At 28.9% G+C, this 27161-nt stretch overlaps 1 protein-coding gene across 2 annotated transcripts in view; it reads left to right on the top strand.

The window, feature by feature from the left end:
- Positions 1-27161, top strand: part of LOC135957153 (endoplasmic reticulum aminopeptidase 2) — a 111664-nt gene that overhangs the window by 73235 nt on the left and 11268 nt on the right. The window contains exons 1-5 of one of the 2 annotated variants that reach the window (XM_065507851.1): positions 765-925; positions 4513-4653; positions 22715-22903; positions 26155-26237; positions 26518-26729. In XM_065507851.1, the coding sequence (XP_065363923.1) occupies positions 883-925; positions 4513-4653; positions 22715-22903; positions 26155-26237; positions 26518-26729 (668 nt within the window). In that variant the 5' untranslated portion in view covers positions 765-882. Of the gene's footprint in view, positions 1-764; positions 926-4512; positions 4654-22714; positions 22904-26154; positions 26238-26517; positions 26730-27161 lie in introns of those variants that run through there. The other variant, XM_065507843.1, reaches the window with a different exon arrangement.

Raw genomic sequence — 27161 nt, 5'->3', positions numbered from 1 at the left:
TTTAGAAAAAGCAACAATAACAAGCACTGAATGTGTGTAAAATCGAGAGTATGTTAATAGCCATCAAAGTTGAAACATGTATACTTTATGTACAGGATATTTGTGATTCAACACGACCAGACATTCAGAACACTTTCACCAGAACTGTAGGGTGAGACCAAAAAAATTTTTACTATCAAGAAAAAAAAAGAAGATTGCTATGATTTTTTAAAGGTAAAATAAAAATCTCTTTTAAATAGCACCAAAAAAAGACCCGCACACACTATATAATCAGTGAATATTTTCGTTTGAAACAGGGTGGAAGACGGTTACATGAATAAATTACGAAGACTGTTTTGATTATTGGTAGTGGCTGGAAAATGTCTTCAGTGTACAAAATGTAAGAGGGAAATTTCGAACTCTAAGTACTAGATACTTAAGTAGATGTCTATTGATAAAAGTTCAATTTACTTGTTTTTTTTTTCTAACATCTTATAACACTGGCAACTTTATGACTTTTAACCATTGCTACTTCATGTGTCAATTTATGCCAATAAATGAAAATCATAAACTCGTCTGTGGCATGTGGCAAAATAAGGAACATTTAATATAAAATATTTATGCATTTTTTTATGAAATCAACGGCAACAATTTTACAGCAAATTTAAAATTTAAAAAAGTGTGTTTTTATATTTTATTTTAGTTTAAATTTCAGTGATATTTGTAAATTAAGAACAAAAAGTTTTATAAGTTATATAAAAGTTATACAAAATTGTCGCGTTTAAGCAAAAATTGTAAACGAACGTATTGGCAGGAAGGCAGAGTGGTAGTGGCCCCGTTAAGATTTCGATCGTTGGCGGTGGTCAGAGAGGTTCTAAAGTTTGGCGACGTGAACGTATCGAAATGACAAATGATCCAGATTTGGATGATTGTGCTTTTTTATCAGGTAAATTATAGTAAAGGTGTTGCCAAAATATTGGCGTGTAAACAAAATTATTTATTTAATAAAATTATTTAACATTTTAAGAAAGACTGATCTGAGCTTAGTTGATACGATCATATTATTTCATATTCAAAAGTACCGTAGCACTGCCGCGACTCATTTGATAATTTCAAATAATTTTCCGTATTATTATATTTATGCAATAGGACAAATTTAAATTTCTATACAAAATAACAGTATTGTGATAATTTTCTATAGAAATAGAATTTCTATATAAAATACTTTTATATTTTGTTTATAGAAAATACTCTATATCAAAAAATTGTCTATAAAAATACCGTTTTCTATAGAAAGTCTTGAAGAAAAAATATAGTTGGGTATGGTTACTGTAACCATTTCAATATTGTTACAAGTTTTTTAACAATATTATAGTCACTGTAACTATTTCCATGATTGTGGTAACCATAATATGGTTAATTTACGATTCACATGATTGTATCAACCATATATATGGTTACAGTAAACAATTATATGTTTGTGACAACCATTCATATGATGAAGGACTTATCATATTATGTTGCTCTCGGCTTAATTCTTATCATAATCTGAGAACAACATATTATGATAAAATTATTCATAATAAATATGGTTGCCACAAACATATATTTGTTTACTGTAACCATATATATGGTTGATACAATCATGTGAATCATAAATTAACCATATTATGGTTACCACAATCATGGAAATTGTTACTGTGACTATAATATTGTTAAAAATCTTGTAACACTATTTAAATGATTACAGTAACCATGCCCAATTATATTTTTTCTCTGCGTGTAGTTTATCAGTATTATAACACTATTTTCTATGGAAATCTTTAGTATAACAGAAATTTAAGTGAGAATTCTTTAATATAACAGTAATTTCTATTGAAATTCTATAGACAATTTCCAATACATTTTCTATAGAAATCTTTAGTTTAAGGGGAATTCTTCAATATAACAGTACTTTCTATAGAAAATCTTAATTATATCAGCATGTTCCATATAATAGCTTCCGTATAATAGTATTATCTATTCAATATCAGTGTTTAAAAAGCTACGATAACTAACAAATTTTTAACTGTTGCTACAACTACTGCTTCAAAAAAGTGTATGTCTTTTTTCGTTTTCTTGTTTTTTTAAAACAACTGCTACCTTCAAAATATAAAACTCTTAACAGAGCAGTAGTAATAAAACATGAATTGTAAATGGAGTAGTAGCATAAAAATACAAATCATTGCTACTGCTCTATATTGAGTTTTAATTTTTAAGGTAGCAGTAAAGTAGCAGTTGATGCAGCAGTTAAGGTAGCAATAAAAGTAGTCAAAAAAGAAAATCTTCAGTCATAAAAGCAAAATTGACAGAATTAAACACTGTGTGTTGTTTTTGTTTTGAGAGAGTTTGAAAGAATTATTCGATTTTATTCGTCTCAGATGTTCGTGTTGCTAACAGAAAGATCGTGTTTTCTGTGTGTATAATAAAAAAGCCGAACTTTTGTTTACAACACGACCAACTTACACAAATATATATTCACAACACATAATATACTTTTTTGGCTGAAGATTTTTATTTTTGACTTATTTTATTGCTACCTCAACTGCTACTTAACTGCTACTTCTTCTACTACCTCAACTGCTACTTCTATTACTACAAAATTTTAAAAGTAGCAGAATTAATAAAAAACTAATGACTGCTACATCAAAACTTTTTCTTTTTTAAGGTAGCAATAGAAAATAAATTACTCTGCTACTTTTAAATTTTTCTTTTATTAGTACTACTACAACTACTGCTACCAAAATGTGAAGGTAGCAGTAGTAGTAGTAATTATTGACTCCGAGTTTTTATTAATTTTTTAACTAGACTACTTGTGTTTTTTCGTTGCTACTGCTACTTGTAGTCTAGTTTTTTAAACACTGTTCAATATAAAAAAAATGGCCAATATAACAATAATTGCAATAGAAAGTCTGCAATATAACAATATTTTCAATAGAAAGTCTGCAATATAACAATATTTTCTATAGAAAATCCTCATTATAACATTATCTTCTAAAGAAAATATTGTGTATAACTGTATTTTATATAGAAATTATTCAATATAACAGCTTTTTCTATAGAAAACCATTAGTAAAAAGGTATTTCCTATAGAAATAAAAGTATTTTTTATAGAAATTCTTCTATATAACTTCAATTGCTATAAAAAATCTTGTGTATAACTGTATTTTCTACAGAAAATCATCATTATAACTTAATATTTCATAGAAAATATTGTATATAACAGTGCTTTTTATAGGAAAATCTTTAGTATAATATTATGTAATATAGAAATCTTCAGATAACAGTAAATATTATTATACTGAAGAAATTTTATACATTTTCCATGAAATAGCTTCAGTATAATAGTATTTGCTATAGAAAATACTATTATACTGAATTTCATGGAAATTCTTCAATAACAGTATATTCTATAGAAAATCTTCATTATAATATTATCTTCTAAAGAAAATATTGTGTATAACAGTGTTTTTACAGAAAATCATCAGTATAACAGTATTTTATATATAAATTAATCAATATAACAGCTAAAAAAGTATTTTTTAAAGAAATTCTTCAATATAATAGCAATTTCTATAAAAAATCTTGTGTATAACAGTATTTTTTTATAGAAATTCTTCAATATAACCTCAATTGCTATAAAAAATCTTGTGTATAACAGTATTTTCTATAGAATATCTTGTGTATAACAGTAGTTTCTATAGATCATCATTATAAAAGAATATTCTATAGAAAATATTGTATATAAGTGGTTTTTTATAGGATATCTTCAGTATAACATTATTTTCTATAGAAAATCTTCAATATAACAGTAATATTTATAGAAAATCTTCAGCATAAACATATTTTCTAGAGAAATATTCAGTATAACAGTATTTTTTATAAAAAGTCTTATGTGTAAAAGTATTTTTATAAATGATTTGCAATAAAAAAATCTACGCTGATATGAATAAAATAAAATAATTTTCAAATTCTATATAACAGAAAAATGTATTACATTTCTGAACTAAAACATTTCAGTACTATCGCCAGTCTGTTGATTTTGCAGAAGGAAAGTATGAGAAATTCAGGGAGTATCAGCTGGTTTCTATAAGGGGCAGATAAAAAAGTTAGCATGAATCTGTAATTTTTAGTTTAAAAGAAACTTTCATTTATAAAATGGTATGGAAAAGCCTAATAATTTAATAATTTATTTAAGTCTATAGACCTTAGAACTTCATTGAAATAATCAAGTTTTTTAATAAATAAAATATTTAGTGAATTTTTTCTTAAATCATAACTAAGCACATTAAATTATAAAAGCCGTAAAAAATAGACATAATCCATAAAAATGATAAATTATTAATATTTACTCATAATTTTTAAATAACTCCCAAAGCAATTTAAATTTATTGTAGTCAGCAGGTGAAGAAATACTTTATTTTTTTTTATTTCGACAATCATAAATTTTTAATTGCAAATATTGTTATATTCCTTTATTTCGTTTTGTTACAGGTGGTGAATCTAGTGGTGGCCGACAAACACGCAATGGCGTCGCTGTATGTTCACAAAAACGTGCCCTCCTAGTGGCTGGCATTGTGTTGGGTTCACTCCTGCTGACAGCTTTAATAATTGCCTACGCTGGTCCATCAAATGGTAAGAGATTTTTTATTTCAGTCCAAAACACACAAGCAAGCTAAACAAAAAATTATACTACAAAAAAAAACAATAACATTGTTATAAAACATAAAAATGACACTCTCGTTATTTGTTCAATCCTGTTTCACGTTTTTATTCAAACACTTAATTATTATTTTGTTTTTATTTATACAAACAACTAGGGGCTTTTTTTATTTGTGTTTCACCATTCTGTTAAATTTTTAATTATTTAATAACCTAAAAAAATTCGTGATATTCGTGCTAAGTAATAACTATTTAGAGTGAGAGTAAAAAAAATTTAAAACAAGTTTTGGTCAGCATTTTAAAATACGATTAAAAGAGATTTGCCTTACAATAAATATCCTATAAAATTGAGAAGATTTCTTAAATGAAATTCGTTCTAATGATTGTTAGAAATTCCCAATAAAAGGCATAGAAAATCGTATATCGTTAGCTTAGTGAGCAAATGTATCAAGTCCAATTTTTACAAAAATTTTGATTTTAATACAAAACGTTAGAATAAGTAAAAATACATTGCACAGTGGTTTATAACCTTTTTTTTGGAAATAATTGGTATCTCAGAAACTATTAGAGATATTATTACAAAATTTCTCAAGGTTTAAGATATATTTCTTTCAAGTTTCACAAAATTCGACCTAAACATATACAATATTTGGCTATTTCTCAATTAGAAGTTCCAAATATTGCAAAATTTAACATCTAACCTTCAACCTAATGTATATACGATAACAGTATTTATATGTATTTTCTCTCTACCATCCATTGTTTGAATCTTTTATTGTGTTTTAATTAAAAAAACATAACCTCAATGTTTGTTATATTTTTGCGGTTTGTTACTATTTAATTATTCAATATCCTGTGCACAGACAAACAAAATGGAAACGTTATGATGCGGTGCGGTATCGTGAGGGATCACATCATACTCACTTATTCATTCATATTTGTAACTGAAGTCGTATTCATTTCATTGTGGGTTTCCCCATTATGTTCGAGAGATAACATTATTACTCGTATTATGATTATTGTTATTTGTATACTAATTGAATCTTTGTGCAATATGACAACAATATTTACATTTATGAATATTGTTTTCTTTTTATACCCACCACCATAAACTAAGCGGTATATTGATTTTGTCATTGTGTTTGTAACATATCGAAATATTTGTCGTAGAACTAAATATACGATCTGGGCAAAATACCAGAGTTATTGAGCAAAATATGAGCCAACCTCCCAAAAAGTTGATATTTTTGAAAAAAATTTAGCTATTTTATTTAAGCAAGTACATTTTAGATAAAACAGTGCAATTTTGCACCTATTGTTCCTATGATAAAAGGACATGCTAGGTTGAAAATGGTAGTAATCGGTCCATGATTTCTCCTTGCCCCCACACAAATTTCTTTCCGGAATATGGTGCATTTATATGGTACATATGTAAATCTCTATAGAATAGCTGTAAAAATAAATCACAAACCGATATTTGTTTGGATCCAACCATATTTGATCATATTCTCCAATATCACTTAAATAGGCATAAATCTCTTATAAATATCACTATCAAACAGAAAATTCGACACAAATAATCCTAATATATATTGAAATCGTCATATTGAATTTTATAAAAATCGGCACATAACACAATGCAACAAATGAAAACTTTTGAAAAAACACACGATCATGACAGTATAGCCTCGACTCTACTGCCAAAGGGTAGTAAAACCCTATAGTCAGTTTGGTGACCAATTTTTTTAGAGGCCTCCATAGATTCTGAAATTCAGTGGGCCACCTAAAAAAGGTGTCATCTGTTTATGGCTAATTCTGACTTGGTGAGTCCACCAAACAAATTTTGTTAAAATCTTATTCCAAAAATAGCTATTTCGTGTACTTTTCTGGAAAAAAATATAGGAAGAAAAAAACTCTTGTGAACACATCTATGTAATCTGAACGTACTCTAAATTGCACATAAATATCACTTTGTATCTTAAATATTTTCGTTATTTACTATTTTTTGACGCTAAAACAAATATTATTTTGTTAAGTCCAGACTTCTATGTTGTGCTGTTTTATTTAATCGGCTGAGGTATTTTCGAGTTGATTTACAGTTGTTCAGCTTTGTAGGCGGAATGGGAATCAGTGGGTGGCCTCTTAAAGTCTCACATTTTTAAAAAATCCCCAAAATGCCATTTATGAACCGAATGAGCTGAAATTTAAAATATACATAGATATACCTTCAGAAGGTCTACAAAAAATATGCTTACATCTGTGAAAAAATTAAAACCTAAATATATTTTATTTCAAAAGATATTAAAAAATTCTAAAAACACAAAGCAGAGATTCTCGAAGAAGCTCCATATTTGTATAGCCCTATATATTGTGTAAATACATACAGTGTTTTTTCTATCACACGTATATAACGTCAAAGTGGTAAATTTTCCAAAAAAAAAGAATTTCGGTATTTGAAGACAAATGGCAATTTTTTGGATAGACCTGGTCCCCTCCGTATCAAAATTTTTTAAATATATTTTCATTTAAAATATTTGATGTAATGTTAGCTTTTTAAAAAGTACATCTTCTTAGAAATTTTTAAGATAACTTAAAAATAAGAAAAGTACTTTCTCCAAAAAACTACCGAAAAATCGATCTTTTTAAATTAAAATGCGTATAACTTTGGAGTCGTTTGAGTCTGTTTGACATATACATTTGTTGTTAGGCTAATAAAATAAAAATGGAGAAAATCGTGAAAAATTTGGACCCACTATTATCAAAAAACTACCGAAAAATCGCTCTTTTTAAATTAAAATGCGTACAACTTTGGAGTCGTTTGAGTCTGTTTGACATATACATTTGTTGTTAGGCTAATAAAATAAAAATGGAGAAAATCGTGAAAAATTTGGACCCACTATTATCAAAAAACTGGAGTAGGGTGGGTAAAAATGTTGAAAATTTAATTTTCAAATACGAATATCTCCTAAGCTATAAGAGATAATTAATAGTTACCACTAGGTTTTTTATAGAGCTTGACGAGGAGATTCTTTATGTGTAAGTTTTTTGAAATCGGAATCTAAAAGAAGAAATAGGATTGTTTTAAAACTGTGGCATACCCGAGGTGTCCTACTTTGGGGACCCTTGGCCGCATTCTGATGGGTCCATGAAGTCCAAATTCCAAACTTAAACTCGAAAACACTTCCTCTTTGCGCATGTTCATTTAAATCGGACTAATCGTTTAGATGTTACAGATATATTTACCTCTATTTTTTTCTATACCACAGTGCGATGTCTAATAACAATTGAAAAACCGAAAGTTTTCGGAAACCGAATATGCCGAATCGGTAAAAGTGTTGGATCAAAATATATGAAACCCTTTGTTTTGACTGATAATATCAGTAATAGTAATTGACAATAAGTATAGAACTAACCAAAATGTTTTATACAAAATATACAGCAATCGGTTCCCATATCATAATGGTGGTGGATATATAAGACTCTATCTAACCTCTTACTTGTTTTAGTTTTTACTTTGTTGTTGTTTCTACTTATATTAGTTGCTGTTGTTAATTTTACAATTTACCTTATAAATGCATTATTAATGCATTTTTTATGTTTGGTCTTGTGTCCTGGTTGGAATAAATGCTGCAAGAAAAAAAACTCTATAGACATTCTTTGTAGTTCTTAATATTCCTTTTAGTGTATTTTTTTAATGTTCATACACATATATGATCTATGCTAAAAAGGCCAGCTTTTGAGTCTGTTTCTATGGTAGATTATTTCTTTAGGAGATGTTATTTTCAGATTTTATTAAACACTTATTTATGGTTAGCTATTATTAAAAAAATCTCATTATGTATTTCAAAGTTGGCTTGTTGAGAAATCGAGCTTTATAATTATTTGCAATTAAGGACATTAGTTACACATCAGAGAACTGCAAAATTCACTTTTTTTCTTGATTTAATCATATAATAAATTTGTTAATCACATTTAATCGTTCAACAAAACTCAATATTGAATACAATTAAAATCGTTCTGGCAAACATTTCATTTCAATGATTGTGATTAGTATGATCAAACATGTTTTATTCACATTTTTGAATAAAACAATTTTTTGTTGCGGAATAAAATCAAAACATAATTTTATACTCAAACACATTGTCAATAATTCAAAAATATTAATAAAAAAACTGATAGTGAACAAAATCAAAATATTCAGGAAACAATAGAATAGAAATAAAAAACTTTCACTTTTAAGAAATGTCAGAAGACCAAGCTTTTGTGCTAGATCAGATATCTAAAAATGTTTACACCTTGTCGGCGCGTCGCAAAGGAAAAAGTTCAGTGTGGAACATATCCGAAATAATAAAAGAAGATGAATCTATATTAGAAGGATATTTATACTGCCGCACATGTTCCAAGATTCTCAAGTATATACCAAGCCAAATGTCTAATTTAAGTCGCCACAAGTGCTGCAAATTCATTAAAGAGTCAAAATCTTTAACGAGTGTTTCAGCAGAAGACAAAAAGGCCGCCATTCATACATGTGTTGCATGGACTACCGAAGATTGTCAACCATTTTCAGCAATTAATGGTTCTGGGTTCATTAAGCTGGCAAAGTTTTTTATAAATATATCGATATCGAAGATCTACTTCCAGATGCCACAACTGTTTCTCGTACAGTGCAGAAGCTAGCAGAGGAAAAGAAGAAAGTATTATCAAAGGAAATAGCTGAGGTAGTACAAAGCGGAGCTGCATCTGCAACAATAGATTTGTGGACGGAAATTTTTTGGGTGTTACATTACACTACCAAAAGAATCTGAAACTATATGGATGGATTTTGATCGTTCAACTGGTGCTAATATTTTAAGCAAGTTGAAAGATTTATTTTTGGAATTAGGCGTTAATAGTTTGGACAAAATTAAATTCGTGACAGATAGGGGATCGAACGTTGTAAAGGCGTTAGAAAATAATGTACGTTTGAACTGTAGCAGCCACTTGTTCGCAAACGTTTTAGAACATTCATTTAAAGAAACAGAGGAGCTAAAAGAAATTGTAGAAGCGTGCAAAAAAATTGTTAAATACTTTAAAAAAGCAAATTTACAGCACCACTTAGCAACATCTTTAAAAAATGAATGTCCTACAAGATGGAATTCAAACTTCAATATGTTTAAATCAATCGTGAATAATTGGTTTCAAATCAATGCAATGTAGCTGCTATATTGTCCCTAAAGGAGAAAATTATCAATAATGTTGATAAAATTTGGACTACAAATTTGAGTTTGTGGCAAAAAACTGCATTCTTTTTGTATCCACCAGCATTAAGAATGAAACAACACAATTTAAGTGAAATCAAGAATTTTTGCGTTTCACTAATTGAACATTTTAATGAAGAAACTCCTATACCAATATCAACAAACACTGTGTCTGATCCTGTAGCTAATTTCCAATTGTCATTGACCGATGACAATATTTCATCAGATTCGGATGCAGAATCTACCAAAAAATCATTAAAAATAAATACCCAGTTTTTTTTCCCTGATTTATTTAAAAGCCCAATATCCCGAATTATAAAAACACCTGCAGAGGAGATAAATAGATATTACAATGAAACTGTTGATATTTCTGAGGACTTTGATGTACTTAAATGGTGGAAATTAAATGAATCGTCTTATCCATTATTATCTAAACTTGCATTACAAATCCATTCTATTCCTGCCAGCAGTGCAGCCGCCGAACGAGCTTTTTCATTGGCAGGAAACGTAATAACTGAGAAAAGAAACTGACTTGGACCAAAATCTGTTGACAGTTTGTTATTTTTGCACTCATATTCTAAAAATTTCTAAAAATATTAATTTTGTTTGCCATGAATACATTTTTTTTGTTATTTTATTTTTTGCATATTTTTTAACACTTTTGAATATAAAAATTTACACAAATTTGCTGAAGTTTTAAGGTTTGGGAACATCTGGTGTCTGTAATTATGTTCGAATATTCCAAGTCAAAGTCCAAGTAATGTTCGAAAAAATGTTAAGCCTTAAAGTAATCTCCCGGCCATAAAAACTAAAAAAACTTGTTCTAAAAATTCGAACTCATGTTCGAAAATATTTTAAAGCTGTTGAAAACTTTTTTTCGCAATATTCAAACTAATGTTTTAAAATTTTTTAAGCTCCCAATTGTGTGTATATCATTATGTGTAAAACATTAAATTTAAAATCATATACATACATATTTATATACATAATACTTATGTATAGTATGTAAATTGTTTTGCTTTTTCTTTATAAAAGCAAAAAGTCATACCAGTTGATTATTGTCTTTTTTGAGTTTTATTTTAATCAAAATAATCATTTTTGAATCGAACGAATCAAAACCCAAAATGATTAGAATAAAGTATGCAATGATTTTAATCAGAGAGCCAACAAAATGTACATGGTTTGATTGAGTTAAAATCAGTTGTGAATAATTGAATCCAAACAAGTATGATTGTTCGAATACAAAACAATGATTTTCTATTCATAAAGCAACAAAATTTTCAAGTTTGATTTATATAAAAAACAAATTTGATTTTTTTGTTCAAGCAATTTTGAACATTTGAATGAAAATATATAAAAATATATTCATTTTTAATGTGTGAATATTTTTCAATCACCCATTGCAGTTCTCTGTTACACATCCATATGCCTTACCCTATACTTTGCTATAAACCCATTTATATGTAAGTACATGTGTAAATTCTAATGGCCTGAGTGCCTGCGTGCCATGCTTTTTTTTATTCTAGGAGTCTGATAAAAGCTACAAAAGGTGGACATAACTAAGTTCAAAGCTTGTTTGTTTAGCCACTTCAATTAAAAACTCACCCATCTCCTGCTCCAATGCATTCAACGTCTATGACGTGTTCGTTTTATGGTCCCCAATGAAATTTATTAGATAAAGTATTTTTCTTCAATGTCATAAAGTACTCACTCACTCACTCATGTTTAGGCATCAATAATTCAATCCAACATGGTTGGCTTATAATTTCTGCGAGTACAAGGATGATAGCAAGTAAAATAATTTACAATGTTTAATGTATCTGATATAATGATATAAAGTGGATTAGCTTAATGCTAATGCATGGTAATATATTTTTTTTCTAAATTTATTACTTTGAAAACGGGATGTGAGTTTATCAAATATTAATCATTTTAATTACTTTCATTGTACCCTACACCACACAGTGTGTTCGATTGAAAAAAAAAAATTAAAACTGTATCTTCTAAACTACTAGTCCGATTGCGGGGTCGATCTTGTTTGCACCACGATAGATACTGTGCCTCTTTCTTAGTCTTCATCTTCAGGAGTGGAAACATTATCCACTTTCCAGTTGAATATCTCTGAATATCTTGTCAGGATCTCCTCAGTGTCACGCGGTTCTGACGGAATAATTGCGTTGGATCTCGGTCTACATAGATAACATCTAATCTCGCGCCAGGCCAAACTTCCACTAGTGAATTTTAGTAACAAAACTGAACGCTCGTTATACATACCAGCAGTTTGGTACCAACACAGCGGGCTTCAATTTGTAGGCATTTTAAAATACCTATTTATACATTCTATAAGGTCCTAAACTCTTTCTAAAAACCTTCATACTCATTCAAAACTGCATTGCAAAACCAAACATGCTTGGTTTTTCAATTATTCCTATATGTTGACTCTCTATAATAAAATGTATTTTGCTCTTATTATAAACATGAAAGGAATAAAGTCTTCTAAAATATTTAGTCTTTTACAACATTTTATGTTGTGAATTTCGCGTGATTTAGCTTTTTTATATATAAAACTACACACGTTATACTTTAAAGACCATTCTTTAGGTTTTATGCTAAATTCATCAAGAATTTTTTTCCTAATGACCCTCTTTAAAGGCTTGTTTCAGCAGACCAGGTCTCCTTAGTCCCGGTCCACATTGTGAAACATTTGCTGCAAAACATTTTTAAATTCTCTTTTGAAACTGCATTCGTGTCCACACAGTGAAGTTTTTGCTTTTCAGTTTTTGACATTTCTCTACAGTACGAATACGAACGAATAAATGTGGATGACATACTCAACAAAAACTTCATGTACATGAAACAAAGTTCCCTTTTTCATTCCTCTTTTCCCTTTCATCATCAAACTCAAATGTTTTGCAGCAAATGTTTCACAGTGTGGACCGGGACTTACAAACCTTCAATGGAAGACCTTATAATATGGCTTTTTTAAGTAGGCCTTCTAACACCGCTGTAACAGAAACGAGTATGCAAGGCCTTGGCTGCCAATGACACGCTGTGTAAAATTGAAACGATTCTGCAATGTGGCTGGGAATCCTTGTGACTGCAAAATAACGCTTTTAGGAAGGCCTCTTTACTGCATATCTTTCCCGCTGATAGCCTGAATAACACAGTGTAACACGAAAAAAAATAACCATATACGGACACCAAAAAAATATAAAAGACCCGTGTCTCCCAGTTTTGCAAAAAGTCATGCACATTTTTATGGCCCCCCAATATTTGGGGACTCAGTGTCATTTTTGCAAAAAAGTGATCATTTCCTCAGACTCATATATTGCAAACGGTTTTGAATTTTTATTTACTCTCTTAAGCAAAGTTGTAGCCCTTGTCATAAAAACAAAAATCAAAAAAAACCTTCATCTTCAAGATCAAAATCGCAAAAAACTTTAAAAAAATAGAAAACAAATTAGAAATAATTTTTTTAAAGCTGCCTAAAAGTATGCTTTAGTTTACAATAATTTATAGTTTATGGCCCAAAAGACTTAATTCCTTTAGTTTTTTTCTTACTAACTTATATAGACCTACCTAAACGGTGTTAAGATTCCTAGGACGCTCATATGTTGTTTATTGAAATCTGAGGTACATTTTTGTAGTTGATTGTTTCCTTGAATTTTGAACGGTTTGCTACCTATGGACCTGAACAGGAGAAAAAAAATAAAAAAATCGAATTTTTTTAAGTTTTTTTTTCCGATTTTAGTCTTGAAAATGAAGTTTTTTGATTTTATATGTTCACAATTTTTGTTCTTTATGGTTTACAACTTTGCCACAGAGAGTAAATCAAAATTCCGAACTGTTTGCAAGATATGAGCCTGAATAATTTACCACTTTTTCGCAAAAATGACACCGAGGCCCCAAATCTTTAGGGGCCCCTAAAAAAAGTGCTTGACTTTGGGCAAAACTGGGAGATACAGGTCATTTGTTTTTTATCTTTTATCATGTAATGGTATCCGTATATGGTTATTTTTTATGACTCAAAAAATTACACACAGTGTAATCATTTGCGGGAATGGACCAGGATTCTCTTTTAGAATTTTCCATTACACCACCAGCAATATTTGACACCGTTTTATTTTATATTTCTTTGTTGCCTCAAAAAATTTATAACAAAATAAATTTAAGAGAAATGTAACCTGTTAATTACATAGTTTTTGTTGAAAAAGTTTAAATTTAAAATTTTATCTGCTAAACCATTTTTTTAAATTCGACTAATTAAATATTAAATTGTTCATTATTTTACCACAATCAATTTGTAAATACATAAGTATTTTATTTTAAGTTACATATTTAAAAAAAATAAACATAAAATATTATTAAAGCACCCACCAGTATTGTTCAATATTTACATACATACATATATTTCCAACTATAATTGAAACTTAAATTATTTATGAATTGAAACAAAACTAAATAGGACACACACAAATTATTATAAGCAATAATTTTGAAAAACGAAATCCTTAAAATTTCGTGTGTCATTTTTGAAATTTCTCCTACACTTTATTTTTTATTATTTAAATCTATCTATAAAAATTATTTTATTGCAAATAATGTATTTTACAAAAAACATAAATACAATATATATTACTTTATATTATTGCTTTAAAATACATAATTTTTTTCTTTTTTTTTTGTATTTTGTTTATATTTTATGTATTTTATTAAAAAAAATATATAAATATCTCTATTATGCTTGTTTGATTGGTAAAAATGTGAGTAAAAGAGTTCAATATTTTTATTTGTGAGTAAAAATAAACCCTCTCCCCCACCCCAAAAAAAAATACATCAACAATGAAACACGACATTCATTACAATCCAAATAAATAAATAAATCTATTTTACTTATATTTTTTTTTTTATATTCTTCTTTTTCTTGTTCTACTTTAAATTCTCTTATTCTTGTTTAGAAAACATTATGTACTACTATATGGCATGTTTGTTGTGTCAGAATAATGTGTCAATCATTTCCACTTTCTTCCCACGAAATTGAATTGTTTTCAAACTGACATAAAATCATTTCCCTCCTTTTGTATTGTTTAAATTGTTTAGTGAATTTTACTGTTTAAATTAATATTTTATAGGTATAAACCATAGATGGCAAACTCTCCTGCCAAACACCTAACTCAGTTGTCAAAAACCTAAGTGGTGAGAATGGATTAGTAAAGAAAACTATGTGAACACAGGTATTTTGAGTAATTATACCCTACACCACCATAGTGGAGAGGGTATAATGCGTTTGTACTGATGTTTGTAACGCCCAAAAATAACACCCACCTTAAAGTATACCGGTGGACTCAGAATCACAATGTCCGTTCGTCCGTCTGGCTCACTGGCTGTCCATCTAAACTTTGTGCGCAAATTACAGGTCGCAATTTTCCAGATATTTCGATCAAATTTGGTATATAAATTTGTTTCAGCTGAACTGTGTAAAATCGGTCCATTATTTCATGTAGCCCCCATACAAATGTTCTCCCGAAATTAGACTTTATCGGTCATAACTGTTTAATTTATAAAGGTATCTACACAAATTTCGCTCCAAATAAGTTTTGTATAAACGGTACATAATTAGTCATAGCTCTCATATAAGACCCGCTTCCGAAAATCACTTTAAAATTCATATAAGACCCGCTTCCGAAAATCACTTTAAAATTCATAAAATTCTACAAAAATAAATTTCATATAGACATTCAAATCACACGACTTAATTTCATGGCGATCGGTCCGGTCCATAATTAGACATATAAAGCCAGCTTCCAAAAATCATTCACGAAAATAAATTATTGAAATTAAAAAAAAAACAAAATGTTTTTGCCCATTTACTTAAGGTAAGGCTTGACCAACCACACTTTCTTACTTGTATATACCATAGGAAAAACGTCACACATACGTGTGTTGTTTTTGTTTTCACATAGTGGTTTTTTTTACTAATACATTCTCACCACTTAGGGTTTTGACAACTGAGTTAGGTCCTTGACAGGAGAATTTCCGATCTAAGTGTATTTATCAATCGCATACAATTTTAATTAACTTTATTTCAAATAGACATTTTATGGAATTGAAGTTTATTTTTGATTGTTTTATTATAGGAATTATTCTGTAGTATTTTTGTTATACTACCCAAAAATAGAGAGAGAACTGTTAAGATTTTTAGTGGTTCCAGCTCAATCATATGGGAGTGGGAAATACATTTTACATTTTTCTTTTTTATATTAAAACTTGTTCGGCTATAAAAATTATTTAACATTTTTTTTTAAAAATGTTTTTTCCAAATTTTTTTTGAATTTTAAAATTTTTTTTGTTTGGAAAAGGAATTTATGACAAAAAAAAATTAGTTTGATGAGAAAAAAATTGGGGTTAAAAAATATTTTTCCCGATTTTGACCCATTGTAGGTCCAACATTGTTGAAATGGACTTTGAAATATCTATCATTAGATATCCATAGTGTCTATATTAATGAATTAGTAATCCAAATATACATAGATCAAAAATAGGGCAAAAATCGAGGTTGTCCCGGTTTTTTTAAATAGCAACCGAGACGGAAGAATTCCCGATATATTGATGTATGAATCATGTATGTATGTAATTTATTTGTGGGCTTCGGAAAGTTGATTTCAATATACAGACGGACAGACGGACATGGCTATATCGACTTCGCTATCTATAACGATCCAGAATATATATACTTTGTGGGGTCGCAAATGAAAAATGTGGAAATTACAAACGGAATGACAAACTTAAATATAACCTTGCTACCCATGGCGAGGGGTATAATAAAATAATAAGATAGTAGTGGGAACGTACACCCTCGTAAATGACGTAAAAAAATATTTTTATTACTTATACATTTGCCATCATGTTATATCCCTAATGTACATGCAGTAAAACCTTGATAATCCGTACATCGTTAATGCGGATTATTCATTAATCCGGACATCAGTTTTCATTACATTGTGACTCTATAATCCGGATTAATTGCTTCTTTATAATCTGAATTGTATACAAACTCTTGTGTTAATCTCTATTAATTTTTACTCCAAAAACATCGTTTTTTTTTTTGCTGTAAAAACAAACTATTTTCTACGCAATTCCATGTTTTTTTCCAAATCATAGAAACATACCGTACAAGACCTTTTTTATACCCTTCACCTTCGTGAAAAGGGTATATATAAGTTTGTCATTCCGTTTGTAATTTCTACATTTTTCATTTCCGACCCTATAAAGTATATATTTTCTGGATCCTTATAGATAGCGGAGTCGATTAAGCCATGTCCATCTGTCTGTCCGTCTGTTAGTTGAAATAAATTTTCTGAAGACCCCAGATATCTTCGGGATCCAAATCTTCAATAATTCTGTCAGACATGCTTTCGAGAAGTTTGCTATTTAAAATCAGCAAAATCCGTCCATAAATAACGGAGATATGAGCAAAAAACTGGGACAACCTCGATTTTTGACCTATTTTTTGATCTATATATGGATTACTAAGTCATTAATATAGACAATATGGATATCTAATGATAGATATTTCAAAGTCCATTGCAACGATGTAGATAAGGCTATAGTAAGTTGGACCTATAATGGGTCAAAATCGGGAAAATATTTTTTGACCCGAAATTTTTTTCATCAATTTTTTTTTGGAATAAATTTTTTTTTCCAAAACAAAAATTTAAAAAAATTTAGAAAAAACTTTTTTTAAAAAAAATTAAAAAACAATTTCGAAAAAAAAAATTTAAAAACAATTTAAAAAAAAAATTTGTTTACCTAAAAATATTTAAAAAAATTTATTTTAAAGTATAATTTGGTGAAGGGTATATAAGATTCGGCACAGCCGAATATAGCTCTCTTACTTGTTATTAATTATTATTATTTTCTAGTTTTTTCTTTTGTTATTTTTTAATGAAATCATTTATTTAAATGATACACAAATATAGATATGGGCTTTAAAATACAAGAACAATACTTTTAAATTTTTATTCGGTAGTCCGTATAACATGATAATCCGGATTAGGCTCTGCAATCAATTATCCGGATTATCAAGGTTTTACTTTATATGTATAAAAAAAACATTCAATAGTCACTTTTCGCGGTTTAAAAATCCAATACGAATACTTCTATCTGGGTAGATGGGGAAGGTATTAGACTTCAGTAGCAACACCTACTAAGAAAGGATAAATACTCACATTTGATTATTTCAGTTTACAAATCGTCACATGTTGGCTATAGAATTAACCATTTGTCTCTTTTCCTTTCGTTTCGAAATCCTTATATATATTTTTAAGAAAAATCGCAAATTAATTAATTAAAATTTAACCTTAACTGATTCCAAAACTGCCAAAACATTTTAACCCTCCGTTACTCGCAACTGATCTGGTTGATACAGGCAAACATTTTTTTATTGTAAATTTTTTTAATCACCCTTCATTTTAAGCTATTTTTTGATAAAATAATATTTTTACTGCAATTTTTTTGTATTACTCTTTTAAATACATTGCATTGTTTTTATGTTTTCGAAATAAAAACTGAAGAGGTTATTTTCAAACGCGCCATTCTTTTATTGATATCAATTTGATACATTGCGACTAGTCTCGATTGAAAATGATGTGACTAACGGAGGGTTACATTATTCTTGGTATGTTTCTGAATGAATGTATAAATTTTGAAAGTTCTAGGTGCTTTCTCTAATAGTTATTGTCAGAACTAAGTAATATATACATATAAATGTATGTAGTTTAAATGTAATACAAAACTATAAATATGTACGTTTATATTGACATCTTTACTCATATGTATTTCCAATCAATCTCATTTGTAAAACAACTGCATTGCTAAATTGTTCATAATATTGATGTAAAAAAAAAATATTAATGTACAATCCAAACATAGATGATAAACACGCACACTCCAAACCACCACCACTTTACTTACACTCAATTAATCAATTAGTCGTGTCCTTGTTTGTTTTTAATTTTATTATTTCAGAATTTTTTTTTTTATTCCTCAATATACTTTTAGAGTTTTTTTTAATGTATGTCTGTATGAATGTAGTGTGTGTATGTTTTTATAAGTTTTGTTTGTACTTTAAAATAAAAATAGCATTAAATAGCATTTTATAAACAAAAATAACCCAGCAAACATTTGATACAAATTGCCAAAATAAATTGTTTATTAAAAAGTGTCTATGATAGTTATTTTGTATAGTATACTTATAAGACTTAGAACTAGAAGGTTTCATTACTTTAATGCAAAATATTGCTCAATGCTCTAGTAGTAATTTAATTAATCTTAAATCAAGATAATGTTTGCTGGATTATAGCCCTCATTTGCTTAGTACATAATTATGAAAATCAATAAAAACAAACTTAATTTAACCCTTTGACGACCAAACTTAAAAGTTTGGAATTTTTATTCTTGAATTATTTAAATTTAGATTTGTTCTATAGACTCAACTTACTCGAAATTCTTAAGTTTTTTAATTAAACAAAGAATTTATTGATTTTATACTGATTAAGTGGAATTGCCTAGAGCTAAAAAAAAATTAATTAATGAATACTTCCCCTATCCAAAATTTTTGGCGTACTTTAAAATTTCACGGATAATATTTTTGTGGAACATTTGACCCCCTTAAATCCCTGTTTTAATGGTGTTTATTTTTGCTCTTTTTTCAATTACTTTAAGCTGAAGATTAAGGCCCTGAATAAGTCGTGAGTTTCAAACATTGAGTGTAAAGTGTGTAGTCAACATTGGGAAAGCGGTAAATGTTGTCATTTAAAGTTTAATGAAGCAATGATTTGGACAGAACCGAATACATATGTATATTGACGACCGCTATTTTTGTATTGTTAAATTATATGATATGAATAAAAGGATTATGACATATCCTGATTTGCGGTCTGCCAAAAAACATCTACTGTACTTAGACAACGTACCACCATTTCCTATGAATCAACATCTATCAGATTTGTCGGACACTAAGATATTGGAAATTTTTTTCCAATTTTTTTCACTTTTTTCACAAGATGTCTTAAGTGACTTGATAAGAGATCTTGACCTTTCGAAAGAGAGATCTGAGCTGCTAGCATATAAACTCAAATAAAAAAATCTTTTAACTCAAGGTACGAAAGTCTCATTTAATCGCGGTTGCGAAAAAGAATGATTTTTTTGCGTAGTCTTTTCAATTTACAAAACTAATGAATGCAGATTGTTTATGGATAGCTTAAAGTGATGTTAAAAATTTATTGGTGCCTATTGCGCATTCTACGAAATAAAAAGAGGAGTATCAAAACGTAGATCTTGTTTTAAAAAAAACTTAAGTACTCGGTTCACCAATGGGTTATATCTCAATTTAAAAGTGTTCAATTTCTTGTTAGGTCAACAAAGTGGGTACACTGAATTTTCACGTTTATGGGACAGCAGAGCAAAACAGTGCAGTCTTTCTTTATCCAATAGTTAAGATCAAGAAAGACTGGCCTCAGAGAGAAAATATTACACCTCAAATTGGGACTTATGAAGCAGTAAGTGAAGGTATTAGATAAAACTGGTCCATGTTTTGCCTCTCTTTCAAGAAAGATTTCAGGTTTGACTATAGATGATCCACAAATTAAAGACAACGATTGCATACTTTCTATTAATGATTTAGAAGCAGCGGCTTGGAAATCTTTTGTTACCGTTGTTAGAAATTTCTTAGGAAATCAGAAGGCTAAAAATGACAAGGAATTAGTTATAGAAATTTTAATTAGCTTTTAAAATATTGGATGAACATATGTCGGCAGATTACTGTTGGAGTATCACACGGGAGGACCTCCATTTTAGAAAATATAAAAAAGAAGCTTCTAACCTGTAAAATAACACGGCGCTACAGTGAAAAAAAACTAGCGTTGGTTATAGTTGGTTGGTAGGAGGTATTGTTGCATTACAAATTGTGTCAAACAATTTCAGAAACACCCTCAAATTCAGTTTGAGGGTGATGTTCGTCAACTTTTGGAAAGAAACCTGCTTTCGCTTTAAACTGACGTGCATCTTTTGATACATTTGTAAGTTATATGTAGGAATTATGCATTGAACACATTGAAGACAGCAGGCTACACGACTACACGAACACAAATTCTGCTGGCTGGAATTATAGTCGTGTGGCAGCTACTGAATTATTTTAAAGACGACAGCTACAAAGTAAACAGCTGATTTATAATTCAGTGGTGCCACTTTAATAAAAAATAACCGTACAAAATTCCAAAGTAATTAAGATTTAAACAATTATTTTGAGTAAACATATATATATGGTTATAATTAATTATGTACCTGTTATTAATTTATTTAAAAAAAATATATATTTTTCTTAAGCACTCATTTGATTTACATTTTTTATTATATTAGCAACACTTTCTGCTTTGTAGTTGACAGAAATAGAAATTAGTTTAATTCGGCTACAGCGGCAAAAGCAATCGTGCAGTTGGTAGCCTGCTGTCTTCAATGTGTTCCATGCATTATTGTTTTTGTTAATAATATCTTAAAAAAAAACGAAATTTATCAACTTTTTTGATTTTAGTAGCTTTTCATTGCTTATTTTGATATGAAAGCTTATAAAAATGTATATCAATGTATAACGAAAATTTAAATAGTTATGATAAAGGACTTACCATATTATGTTGCTCTCGGCTTATGGATATCATAATCGGAGAACAACATATTATGATATAATGATTGATCATAAAAAGGGTCGTCACAAACATATACATGTGTACTGTAATCATATATATGGTTGATACAATCATGTGAATCGCAAATTAACCATATTATGATTACCACAATCATGTAAATTGTTACTGTAACTATAATATTGTTAAAAAACTTGTAACAATGTAGAAATGGTTACAGTAAACATGCACAACTATATTTTTTCTCTGCGTGTATATGAATACAAATACAATACTTACAAGGTAAATTTGTTCGAAATTTTTTCGAAAATGTTTATTAACTTTTGCAAATATAAACCGATTTTAACAAGTAATATCTTGTTTTTGTCTGTATAAAATTTTCCTTAAATTGTGAAACAAAAAAAATTCGAAACTTTTTATAAAAACTTACCTAATTTCTTGGAATATACATTTAATGCATATATTTTATGAAAGCTTAATTCTTTGTCTTTCCATAATTGATTAACATATTGAAATTGGTCTAAAAATCTGTGAGTTGGAGTAAAGTACTACAACCTACCTAAAACAGTTTTTTCAAACAGTTTTGAGGGTATTTAAAAATCTTTGAAAACTGTTTTTGTATGTCCTCACCTAGGCCGGAAATTCGTATTCAGTTCGCAAGTTTTGAACTAATGAAGTGACAATGTTGCAAAATGTGCATATTATTAAGACAAATGCAAATATATTACCCAATGGTCGTCAAAGGGTTAATTACATTTTCATTTGTATCCTCATGTAAATTGTATATTCTCTTTTATATTTTTTCTTTCTTTTTTTTTTGCAATTTGTATTCAATTATAATCTATGTATGAATTATTTTTTTTTTTTAGTTTAAGATAATGTTTGATATAATTACAGCATACATAGTGTTTTTCTTTTTAATTTACTTTTATTTAAATAATTAATAATACTCGTATAAGAAAGAATAAAAGAAACGAAGAGTAGAGAAAATAAACACAGTATGAAAAGAAAAAGATGCCTTGATTTCATGTCTGTCTGTTGGTCTGTCAAGTCTGGAGGGTGTGATTAATGAGTTTCTGTTTTAATTTCCTTTTTCAGATTGTTCGTGCGCCCGTAAATTGCCAACTGGTCATCATACGAATGAAGAGAATGTCACACAACCATTTAATCCGATTGCAACAAATGGTGAACCATTTCCATGGTTAAATTTAACATTGCCAACATTTGTAAGACCGTTGCGTTATATGGTGACAATACATCCGAATCTAACAACGCTGGATGTTAAAGGTATGTACTACGTATGTGTGTGTTGTGTGTTGGTTGGAAATAACTTTTAAAAAACAAATAAGAAGGTATGGTTCAATCCCGACTATATAGTAACCTACACTAAGTAAATGAGCAAAAACTGTTTTCATTTAAAATTTCAATAATTTATATTCGTGATTGATTTTGACATGGGAGCTATGATCAATTATGGAGCGATCACCATGAAATTAGGTCGTGTGATTTATGTTTATATGTATACCAACATACTTAGGAGATTTATGCACGTTAAAATGATTTTCAGAAGCGGGTATTTTGGACCGATAATAATACAATTTGGTGACATGAATTTCGTATATATAAAACTTATTTGGAACAAAATTTAGGTATCTACCTATGTATATAAATTAAACATTTATGACCGATAATGTCCAATTTCGGGCAGTTGTATGGGGGCTAGGTAAAATAATGGACCGATTTCAGCCAGTTTCAAAAATAATATGTACAAAATTTTATCGAAATATCTTCAAAATTGCGACCTGTACTTTGCGCTCAAGGTTTACATGGCCAGCCAGACGGACTAGACATCGTTTAATCGACTCAGAAAGTGATTCTGAGTGGATCGGTATAATTTAAGGTGGGTGTTAGACTAATAGTTTTGGACGTTACAAACATCACCACAAACGCAAACTATACCCTCCTCACTATGGTGGTGTAGGGTATAATCTACCTGTTGTAGAATTTGTGAAAATTGTTTGGTATTATAATCATATACGAGGGTTATCCCGGATTGCTTTTACAAAACTGTAAAAATATCTTGTTTTTATTGATAAGAAATTGGTTCGTATATATTCGTATGTTTATACCTCATAAGAGCTCTTTTTCCATTCCATTTTCAAATAAAATATGCCAGTCCAACACTACTCTTAGTTTTTTGACCCTTCTCATTATTGTGTTCTGAATAGTAGGATTTTTCCTGTGTATTTTAAACAAATTTCGATCTTTAGACTGGGTCTTTCGTCCAGTTGTAAGATAAGTCGAGAGCTGTTTTAGCCCTTTCGCATAAGATGTTTCGATCACTTCCTTTTAACAGTAGCCGTAAAAACATTATTGAAGACGTCTTCAATTTCAATTAAGATTACAAAAATTTATTTATTCGGGTCATGTAATGCTATTTCGGTTATTTATTTATAAATGTATGTAAAAAGTTTTTAGCAGAAATCGGAAGCTATCGGAACATTCATCTACAGTGATCGAGTCCCTTTGTCTTTAGTTATTTGTCGAATTTCAGAAACAATAAAATTTTTGTGAGTCATTATTACTTATTTAATTTAAATATATATGAACATTTATTCGTTTTATTCGATTATTCTACATAAAATTGTTCGATTTATTCGTTATTCGAAAATGGCCATTTTTAAATTGTTCGAATAATTATTCGTAAGAAATTATTCGATTAATCGAACGATCATTAGTCGAATGAATACCCTAGTAAACATATTGAAACTAAGGTGACCAAAAAATTGGATAAAAATATTGGTAATTGTGGGCGTGCGTGCCATGCTGTTTAATACAAATATTTATGTTATTTTATGTACCGATCTGCTCAGGATCACTTTCTGAGACTAAGCGATGATGTAAACCTTGTAATCAAAATACAGGTCTCAATTTCAAACATAACTGGGTACAATTCTTCTATTGCCCCAAGGACAAAGCCTATAGAATTTGGTTATTTCTCCCAGCTCCCTATTTGGAAATAGTTAAGCTCTCATAAATATCTTAATTATATAGATATCCAAACCAAAGTACAAATAAGTTTTATACAAGCCGAACTCGCACCACCAAATTTTGTGACGATCGGTGCATACTTAGTCATAGCTCCCATATAAGGCCCACTTCCGAAAATCATTTTAACGAATATGGATTTTTTAAAAAAATTTATAACATAAATAACTTTTATATAGACATAAATCACACGACCTAATTTCATGGTTATTGGTCGATAATTGGTAATAGTTCCTATATAAATTTTAAAAGAAAACTGTTTATAATAGGGTATAATATGGTCGGGCTTGACCGACTATACTTTCTTACTTGTTTTTTATATGTTGGTAGGATAATAGTCTTTAAGAAATGGTATGATCTGTCACTGTACCGTCTATACCTGCTGTTTTATTAAATGTTTTCTCAGGTACTATATTTTAGTAAATTTTACTACCAGAAGAAAAGCGAAAATGTCCTCTTTAACCACATATATACTTCTGTGCCTATCTGGATCCGTCTGTAGAACACATTTTTCATTTTATACATTTTTCGGGCGTCATTTATCTTACAAACTAAAAAAAATATAATATGGTGATTTCCATGAAGACAAATATAAAAAATATAAAATTTGGAACTAATATAAATCAATGCCATTATAATTTTTAAGAGTTTTTATTTGCAAATACCGAAATTCCTAAAACGATTCCTAAAAATGTTTTCCAAAAACTAAGTTTTTTTTTGTAAAAGTGCCCACTGTAATGTTATGTTACATGTTATAGTAAAACAACTATGTGTGTATTTCAGTAGCATATACAAATATGGATCATTTTCGAGGATCAGTGCTTTGTGTTTTTAGAATTTTTTTTTAAATTGGCCAATTTTGGATTGGTCTCGGGGGAGCCAAATTTTACTGTACAGGCTTTTGCATCAAGTTCTCTATCCAGATCATATAAAACTTGTATATAGTCCCAAAGAAACTGTTTTTCTACAATGCAAAAGAAAAAAATATAGGCACATTTTTGGGAAAAACGTAAAATATACGGCCCTTCATCTCTCCATTAAATATCAGATCTTATCAGGACTTATGAAGCAGTATGAGAAGGCATTAGCTTGAACTGGTCCATGTTTTTCCTTTCTTTCAAGAAATTGTCCAGGTTGGTGTGGAGAAAGACTGAAGCTGGAATTTTGATGGCACACAAATAAGACATTTAATGAATGACAACGATTTCATACATTCAATGAATGATTTAGAAGCAGCGCTTGGAAATTTTTTCTGGTCGTTGTGAAAAAATTACTCAAAGTTTAGCAAAATTTAGTTTTTGCCCATATACTCAGATGGTTTACAACAACTTACAGCACAACTGAACAACCTTCCAACATTTTTTTTTTTTTTTGAATTTTTATTAGCTCAACTAATCCCAACATTCTAATGCTAATTTAGCCTTTTCTTACCAAACAGTAATTAATTGTAATTCTTTATTTTCTTTTCTCTTTTTTTTGTATTACTAAAGGTCAAGTGACTATCGATCTATTTATTGAAAAGGAAACCAATTTTATTGTCTTACACATACAGGATCTAAATGTCACAGAAAAGGTGGGTTTAACATGCTTTCACATTTCGTTATTATTTTTATTAGAGACATTTTGTATTGTATTTAAATTAATCTTTTATCAATCATCATTATCATGAACGTCGTCAGCATGAAAAATGTATGCTTAATATTTTATTGAAATGGTAAATTTGATTGAGTTACATTATTCATTTCTTTCTCATGAATTTCTTTTGTATTATTTTGTTTCTTTAAGCATTTCTTTTCTCTGTATTGTACTTAATATTTCCCATTTTTTAATATTTTATGTTTCTTTATTTGCAGGCTATTGTGCCGCTGGGCAATAGGGGGAGTAGTGTCATTAAAATTATAAAATTCTTAGAGTACCCACCTAGACAACAGCTGTATATTGAAGTGAAAGATAAACTGAAAAAGAAATCCAATTATACATTGAATTTGCGTTGGTATTCGAAATTAAATCCAGAACCAGAAGGTTTCTATGTCGATCAATATGAAAGCTCAAATGGCATAGAAAGGTAAGTTAATGCGTTTATTTACACCAGTAAGTAAGTAAGTAAGTATTAAATTAGTTATACTAAGTTGACAGTTGTAACAGTATGTAAATTATGTTGAACTTGATTTAAATGTCAGTTAAATTTTATTCGATTTTCATTAATCCAAGTTTTCTTAACATATCAAAAACAATGCCTTAATAGCAAAAGGATGACTTTTTTACAAATTAAATCCACCCTCTAGTTTTGTAAAACACTTTACTTTAAACAAGTAAGATAGCTATATTCGGCTGTGCCGAATCTTATATACCCTTCACCAAATTAAACTTAAAAATACAAATTTTAAATATTTTTAGGTAACGAAAATTTATTTTTTTTTCCAAAGTTGTTTTTTTATTTTTTGGAAATTTTTTTTCGAATTGTTATTTTAAATTCCAAAAATTTTTTTTAGTTTTT

This window comes from Calliphora vicina, chromosome 1 (assembly GCF_958450345.1).
Source record: "Calliphora vicina chromosome 1, idCalVici1.1, whole genome shotgun sequence".
In the NCBI taxonomy this organism is placed as follows: Eukaryota; Metazoa; Arthropoda; class Insecta; order Diptera; family Calliphoridae; genus Calliphora; species Calliphora vicina.
Note: the sequence above shows the minus strand (reverse complement) of the source record. Positions and strands in the feature narration are given on the sequence as shown.